At 50.4% G+C, this 8,400-nt stretch overlaps 1 protein-coding gene across 1 annotated transcript; it reads left to right on the top strand.

Annotated features, from left to right (window-relative positions):
- Positions 1-214: 214 nt before the first annotated feature.
- LOC144118389 (uncharacterized) lies at positions 215-7,510 on the top strand. The gene is made up of 2 exons (XM_077651337.1): positions 215-645; positions 7,160-7,510. Exons 1-2 carry the CDS (start codon positions 352-354, stop codon positions 7,232-7,234), a joined length of 369 nt encoding a protein of 122 aa, XP_077507463.1. The 5' UTR covers positions 215-351; the 3' UTR covers positions 7,235-7,510.
- The last annotated feature ends 890 nt before the right edge of the window (positions 7,511-8,400 follow it).

The following is an 8,400-nucleotide window of genomic DNA, read 5'->3' as shown; positions in this document are numbered from 1 at the left end:
GTTTGAAATTGTGAGAACGCTAATATTTCTATCTAAAAAAAAAGCATCCGACAGCTCTGCCCCCGGTTCGCTGAGCTCCGGTGTTGCTGGTTGTCTCGATGCATTTTTTTTCTTCTTGCGTGCTCTGATCTGCACGCGCTATGAGTCCACCTCGAGCGCTCGTGAGTTCAGACACGTAATCACTGTTTCTCTGTCCCTATTTCGGCGGTGCTTCGCCTGGAAGGAGTCAACGTCACCAGAAGCTGCTCCTCTTTGAGTCTGCGCCGCCGAGATTCTGTTCCACTTCTCTGCATCGATAGCTTTGTGTGCCGAGGTGGCAGTGGACTGAGTTCTGCGTCGACGACCGAGGAGATGGCTTCGGAGGCGGAAAGAGCGGACGCCGCTTGCGCACTGCATGGCTTCGAGGATGGCGTGGACTGGCGTTTGGCGTGCTTCCTGGAGCCCCTGTCATGGAGCGAGTACTGCGGCTGCTGCGTCCGAGTTTGCTCGCACATGGCGATGCTCCCCTGCTGCCACGTCACCTGCACCGGCTGCAACGCTCAGTGTTCCAGGACGCGCTACGGATGCGTGCTGGACACGCAGGCCTCCTGCCAGCAAGATGTCGCCGTCAGGATTCTCTCCACAGAGCACCTGGCGCCACGACACGTAAGAGACGAACATTGGAATTTTGTGGCTATGTTTTGATGTCGCCCATTGTGGTGGCTTGGTAGTCGCGTCCATCGGGCGCTGAGCACATGTAGCGGACTGCATCCCGACAATGGCGGCAGCTGTTTGGCGGAGGCGTTGTGCAAGAACGCCAGTTTGCTAGCTGTGCGATGTAAGCGCACGTTAAAAAGCCCCAGGTGGCCGAAATTATACTGAAGGCTTTAACCAAGCTTCCCTTGTAGTACATCTGTAGCCTGTAGACGTCGAACCTGAGCGCCAGTGTTTTGGCGCTCTTACAAAGAGCTAGATCACCTCAAGCGTGCGATGTCTTCGGTGTGGTTCATTAAGAGCGTGGCTTCAGTAAAAATGAAGATCAAAAATTGGTTTCGCTGAAACAAGCATAGTTATTATCTTTTCTTCTCGATGCATTACGTATGAACCACACCATCGGTTTGCGATGGAGGATGGTTTGGTTAGGTTTATTGTGGTTTAACGCCTCCAAGAGACTCCGGCTATGACGGACGCCGAATTAGAGAACTCGAGAAATGTCGACCGCCCGGTGTTCTTTCATGTGCACTGAGATCGCACAGTAGACGGGTCTCTAGAGTTTCGCCTTCACTGAAATTCTACCGCCGCGGCAGGTTTTGAACCCGCGTCTTTCAGGTCAATAGCAACCGCGGCGGCTGGCGAAGGAGGAGGGAGTGAAATATTTAGACGGGCATCATAGTTGAGGCATCTGGCAAAGTTTCGGCCACGTATGTCTTTTTTTTAGTTATAATAACGACGCGCATTACATGGGCCTCTGAGATAAAAACAGCATGAATGGTTCTATTAGGATCAGGGGGGTAGTAACTTAGCGAAAGGCATGCTTTCTTTTTCTATTTCGTTCTCACTTCCAGCCGAACCATTAGTGCTGTTGTTTCGCGCCTGATATTATTAACACCGCTGTGTCCATTCTTTTTGGATGATAGTCACCAATTGTAATGCGTGCCAGCCGTGCAGTAAACCGTGGCCTCAGCGTTTCAGTCAGCAGACGCGAGCTTTGAAAGCCCGGGCAAACTCTCTGAGTCGATCGCTTGATCGCCAATACTCACTTCGCAAAGTCTCTGTGAGTGGTATCAAATGTAGCCTTTATTCTAAGCACCGAGCTCCTTTAATCATCTTTACCTCTGAGAATAGCAGTGGGTTCAACGGCGTTAATTTGTTTTTTTTTTTGGCTTCATGATGTTCAATGTCCCACAGCGACTGGGGCTGTCAGGGACGCTGTAGATGAGAGCTCCGGATCATTTCAATCACCTGCGGTTCTTTAACTGCACTGACATCGCACAGTACACGGACTTCTAGAGCTTCGCCTCCATCGAAATGTATCGGAGGTCCCAGTTCGATGGCGGCGAAATGGTAGAGGCCCGTGCACTCAGCACTGAGAGAGCACTGGAGCCCCGGGTTATCAAAATGACACGGAGTCCAAATTTTCGGCGTCCCTCACAGCCTGAGTGGCTTTGAGACATCACAGTTCATGAAGCCAAACCAATCAAAATTGCTGTTGGTTTAGCTTTGCTAAGCATGGTGTGCCAAAACACGGACTTTTTTGTAGGTAGACACCACGAAACGTACCTAAAAGCGTGATTTAGTTGTCCAATGACCCACGGAGCACGTTATGCGCATTTCATTTCGTCAAAAGCAACGGAGCCTAAACGTTTCTTCGGCTGGTTTTAGAAAAGGAGGGGTGCATAATTTCCTTCATTTCTAGGTGGACGCCTCCACCAACTCACAACCCGATTGAGATGTCCACTGACCCTAAGAGCCGTTACTCCGAGTCTTCGTACTGAGAGGCTTAAGACGGACACTTAACGCTGAAACCCGACGAATCTATTTAGAAATGCGTTCGTCCTAAAAAACAAAAGTTACGCCGTTGAACCCGCTTCTATTCACAGAGGTTGAGATGATTGGAGTAACTTAGTGCTTCGAATAAAGGCTGTAACCGATATCGCTCATAGTGACTTTGTCTGCAGTTACGAGTATTGGCGATCAAGAGCTCGACTCAGCTATTCGGTGGGGTCTTTAAAAGTCCGCGTCCGCTGGCGGCGACGCTGATGACGGGGTTTGCTTCCGCAGCTGGCACGCATTAGTGTTCAGTTGCATGAGGACTTGCTAAGTACAGGCACACCGCGTATTCCTTTTGAAGAGGCTAGACTGCAAGCTCGCAAGAAGGGTCTGTGCCTGTCGCACCGCAGCGCTGCGCGCATCAATCGTATTGCGGGACGAAGGCGTTCAATCCGTTCATTTAATTTCATTTGGCCGTCATAACTGAAACAAGGCAGGATTGAAAGAAGAGAGGTGCCGTAGTGGAGGAAATTGGTTGTTTTTTGGCGGGAACGGAAATGGAGCAGTATCTGTCTCATATATCGGCGGGAACCTGAACCGCGCCGTAAGAAAAATTAAAAAGGAGGGACTGAGATAATAAAGAGGTGCCGTAGTGGAAGGCTCCGGAATAGGTTCGACCACCCGGGGATCTTTATCGTGCCCCTACATCGCACAGCACACGGGCGCCTTTGCGTTTCGCCCCTGTCGGCGCTAAGGCGAGGAAAAACGAGCTCCGACAGCGTTGAGGCTTGAACTGTTTATTTGCACTGCTCACGCTGCGGCGGTGTAGCCTAACTTCCCCTTTCTTGTCCGGCGCCGCGTGCCATGGCCTGCGAGCCAAGCGCGGCGCGAGGGGCGCTACAGGGCTCCCCCCGTAGAGCGAAGCCACAGGATTCGCCCAGCGGATGTGATTGAAGGAAGCTGCGCACAATGGTGGCACAGTCTAACCGAGAGCGAGTGTAGGGCCGACAGAAAGAGGAGTGGCATTAGGCCGGTTTGAGGCGGTCAGCAGCCACGGCGTCTTCACGGCCGTTGACGTCTAACGTGAAGGTCTTCTGCGCACGGTGAAGGACGCGGAACGGTCCATCGTAGGCCGGCGTGAGGGGTGGATGGATGTGGTCACGACGGATGAAGGCATGGGTGCAGGAGGCGAGGTCCTGGCTTACAAACACGGACTGAGGGTGACGGGCGGCAGAGATGACAGGGGTAATGTGTCGAAATGTGTTGCGCAGGTCTCAGATGTTGGTGGAAGCGTCATGAATTAACGGAGTGGAAGAAGATGAGAATTTCCCAGGGAGACGCAGGGGAACACCGCAGACTAGCTCAGCAGAGGAGCTGCCGAGATCAGCCTTCAGGGCTGAGCGAATGCCCAAGAGGACGAGGCGAAGGTGGTCGGAGCAGCGTTTCCTTGGCGGATAAGTGAGGAGGGCAGCCTTCAGTTGCCGATGCCGACGTTCGACCATGCCATTGGCCGAACGATGGTAGGTGGTCGTATGGATGTGGCGGACGTCCAGATTATTCGCAAGGGCAGTAGATAAGGCCGATTGAAACTGGCGGCCGTGCTCGGTGGTGATGAGAGACGTGCAGCCTTAGCGAGAGACCCAGCCGGCCATGAAGATCGAAGCAATGGTCTCGGCCGCCGTAGTGGGGGCAATGGGCAATGCCTCGAGCCAGCGGGTGAAATGATCCACACACGTGAGCAGATAATAGGCCCCACGTGATAACGGGAGCGATGCAACAATGTCTATGTGAACGTGGGCAAGCCGCTCGTCGGGCGGCCGAAAAGGAGAGGCAGGCGTGGCTATGCCAGTGATCTTTGACGCGCTGGCAGTGAAGGCAGGTCGCGCCCAGTGGTGGGCGTCAGCTTTGATGCTTGGCCAAAGGAAATTAGATGTGACCAGCTTCTCCGCAGTACGAATATAAGGGGGGTCAGGCGGTCCAGTTTCTCAAAAAGGTAACACTGGCTCACTAGCCGAGCGCTCTGACCACTGATCCACCGCGGCGGGTGTACATTGCTCTTCTCCGTCCTTCTTCGCTATCACTTTCTTCTCATGTGCACCTCGCTATCCTCTCGTATTCTCTTTTACTTCCGTCTGCCGAAGCTACAGTGCGGAAGCCCATGACCATGTCCGGTCTCAAGTCATGTCACACCGTTGACTGAATTTACTGGATAAGAAAAAAATCATAAGTTGAATGATGGAAACAGAGGGGCGTCGCCAAACCATGTCCGCCGAAGCGCATCGCTGTCTTGATTAATCAGAAGTGCACATGAAATCCCAGCGTTCGGCACTGGTTGACCTCAGCGTTGAGGCAATATTTACGAATACATTCACCAAAAGCGTGAGCAAGTTCTGTGCACTGCATTCGGAGTTGTGTCTTAGCATTTCTCTTTGCATATTAGTTGCATGTTTTAGTCAAGTTGGAGGCAAGCTTGCGACACTGGTTCGGACGAACGACATATGCACCTTCAGTTGCATGCTTTAAGGCGCGGTTGAGGTGTCCACTGAGATGTCCAGATTTGAGAGCTACTGCGTCCTTTCCTTTCCTCAAAACATGTTTTCGCATTCCTCCACATAAGCAGACTAATGCACCTGCGGTTCAGCCTGCTGCACACACGTGTGTCGTCAGTGAGTGGCGCCACGATACTACAAGAGGAGCGCTCCCCAGGCAATTTTGCCAGACCTCCTGAACGCTGATCAGGAAGGATGCTGCCTAAACGCTCTCCTGTCTCTCCAGCATTCAGGCGTGCGCGCGCTGATGAAGGACCGCGGCAAAAGCAGGAACATCGCGCTAAAGCTTTTCGGCTCAGCGCACTTTAGGATCCTGTTTTTCATTCTTTTATCACTACCACCCGAATCCCTTTCCTCACGGCGCCGTTGAGGTGTTCACTGAGAAGTGATAGTCAATGTGCCATTTCTTTTTCTAAAAAAATCCCAAACTTTAAAAATATTAAATAAGAAACGCTTCAGCTGTCTACATCCCCCCACACGCACACGAACGCACCCACGCACACGCGCACACACAAACCCGCACACGAACGCGCGCACACACACACACGAACACGCACGCACTCACGCACGCGCGCGCTCGCGACTTCTGGAGGCGTTATCACTCCAAAGGAATGGGACACAGGGCTCTATAATTGATAATAATAATAATTGGTTTCTTGGGAAAGCAAATGGCGCAGTATCTGTCTCATATAACGGCGGACACCTTAACCGCGTCGTAAGGTATGGGATAAAGGACGGAGTGAAAGAAGAAAAGAAGAAAGAGGTGCCGTAGTGGAGGGCTCCGGAATAATTTCGACCATCTGGGTATCATTAACGTGCACTGACATCGCACAGCACACAGGTGCCTTAGCGTTTTGCCTCCAAAAAAATAAACTCCAAAGCGCCGGATGTAGCTGTGCGATGTAGCGTAAGCGCGGCGTAATAATGATAATAATAATCGAGTGTATTTGTAGTTCGGGGAAAGGATATGGCACGCTGTCACAATTCCCGATGGGCATCTCAAGCGCGCCATGAGGGGAAGAAAGAAGGTGGGAGTTAAAAAGGAAAGAGAGAAAGAGGCGCCATACTGGAGGCTTATATATATATATATATATATATATATATATATATATATATATATATATATATATATATATATATATATATATATATATATATATTGCGGTAACACAGGACGTGCTACATCCGCCTCTATGGACGAGTGTAGCGCTTGTGAACACTCGCAAGGTTCGCTTACACCCAATAAACATTAATAACCACGAGAACAGCAGATTGGACAGCCGTCGCCGTAGCTCAATTGGTAAAAGCACCGGACGCTATATTCGGAGGTCGTAGGTTCGGATCCGACCAGCGGCATGGTTGTTTTTTCTGCTGCTTTATAATTTTCTTTAGGCGATAGATTAATCTAAGTATTATTTTCCCCTATGCACCTTGGTTTCGGTGACTGTTCGCTCCTTTCATATGTTTGTCAAAAACGAGTCCCTTAGTTCCTTAATCTTGTCTGCTAATTGCTTAATGAGGGTCTCGGTTCTGGCAGTCTTGATGCCATAGGTAGCATAAGAGGGCTCTCGCACAGTTTCCGCCCTCGCCGTTAGATGACGTTTCACGTCACACTCGCGGTAATACAGGACGTGCAACGTCCGCCGCTATGGACGAGTGTGGCGCTGGTGAACACTCTCAAGGTTCGCGTATACCCAATAAACATAAATACCCACGAGAGCAGCAGATTGGACCGCCGTCGCCGTAGCTCAGTTGGTAAGAGCACCGGACGCGATAATCGGAGGTCTTGGGTTGGGATCCCACCGGTGGCATCGTTGTTTTTTCTGCTGCTTCATAAGTAATTTTCTTTAAGCGATAGCTTAATCTAAGTATTATTTTCCCACTGATTAGCACTACACTTAAAAAAAAAAACATTCCCCTATGTACATTGGTTTCGGTGACTGTTCGCTCCCTTCATATGTTTGTCAAAAACGAGTCGCTCATTTCCTTAATCTTGTTTGCTAATATATATATATATATATATATACATGTAGCCACTGGCTCACCCGGGATTTCGTGTACACAGTGTGCTCATTGCTTGCGTCCCTCCCCAGCAGCTATGAACGAAACCGACTCGCCGTTAATATTTTTGCCGCTTGCAGATACGGTGCTGGAACGCCGAGCGAGGCTGCAAGACCTCGGGACTTTCATTCCTGGTCCGGGATCACCAGCACTAGCGGTGGGCTTACGGGATCATCCAATGGCTCCGGGTGCAACTCACCCGGAGAGGCCGTGGCTCACCAGGCTTCGGGCTGCAACCCCAACAAGCCGCTGCGCCGCCGGCTCAGCACCAGTGCCGAGAAGCTCCTGGCTGCATACAACGCAGCGTTTGGCTGTATGCAGACCAACGCTTTTGTGATAATTTTCCTCGTTATGCGGTCAGGCAGGGGCTGCCTGTTTTCGGCCGTAATTATTTTTTTTTTGAATTTTGAGACGGTAACACGATGCCGCGTGGCGGGCACCGATAATTGGCGGCGGTATGATGGGTTCATGGGTGCTTAAAAGCTGCGAAGCTATTGGTGCCCGCCATTTCGCGAATGGAGAATAAAATGAAATAATTATGGTAACACTGTAGTTGCTCTCTTTACTGGCAACCACATGCAAGAGCGCTGCGGTGCGCCTACCTCTTTTTCTGCGGTCTGAATCTACGATCACCCTGTGTCATTACTGGCTTTTTGAAGAGTCACGTAAAGTACCTTTCTGCTCGCTCTGACTGTCTGGGGATACGAACAAAACATTCTTGATTTACACATGCAACACAGTGTTACTGAATATTCTTGCGATAATCTGACGTGGGCGGGAACAAACTGTTAGGCGCGAAAGAGACTTACACTATGCGTTGTTCTGTTTGCTGGCTGCTCTTGCACTGATTTTGGTGTTTGCGCTAAGCAGGGGCAGTGCGCATTGAAACGAGAAAACTGGCACTCTTTTGGATATAAGCGGTCCCATTCTCGCCTCACTCGACAGCAAGAACATCCAGAAATGGGTGCACCATTGGATTCTGACCGAAGGCAGAGTTGTATGCGCCTTTTGTATTCCCAATAGTACTTTATGCCTGCCGCGCTTCTTGAACCGCTGCCGGGTAGAGGACCCGCGAACATGGTCTCAGAAGGCCGTGTGATGCTTTGCAGCTCAAAGATAGAAAATTAAGCTTGTTTATGTCGATAAAGTACCGCGGTCTAATGAACAAGAGGATAGCTTCAATGAAAATCCTGTTAAAAGCTAGAAAAGCTAAAAAAAATTAGGCGAATCATCAGCGGCCGTTCTCGCAAGCAAATGTAGATAAAATCGAATTTTTTAGAAAGAAGAGGTGGGCTTAATGTTTTATGTTAACATAAATTGC

Source organism: Amblyomma americanum, chromosome 2 (assembly GCF_052857255.1).
Source record: "Amblyomma americanum isolate KBUSLIRL-KWMA chromosome 2, ASM5285725v1, whole genome shotgun sequence".
In the NCBI taxonomy this organism is placed as follows: domain Eukaryota; kingdom Metazoa; phylum Arthropoda; class Arachnida; order Ixodida; family Ixodidae; genus Amblyomma; species Amblyomma americanum.
This window is presented reverse-complemented; position numbering and strand designations above follow the sequence as displayed.

Bases quoted from the DNA above. Each gene is read 5' to 3' on its own strand.
- LOC144118389 (XM_077651337.1), top strand. From the start codon at position 352: ATGGCTTCGGAGGCGGAAAGAGCGGACGCCGCTTGCGCACTGCATGGC. The intron at 646-7,159 runs GTAAGAGACGAA...TGCCGCTTGCAG, and splicing joins AGCACCTGGCGCCACGACAC to ATACGGTGCTGGAACGCCGA.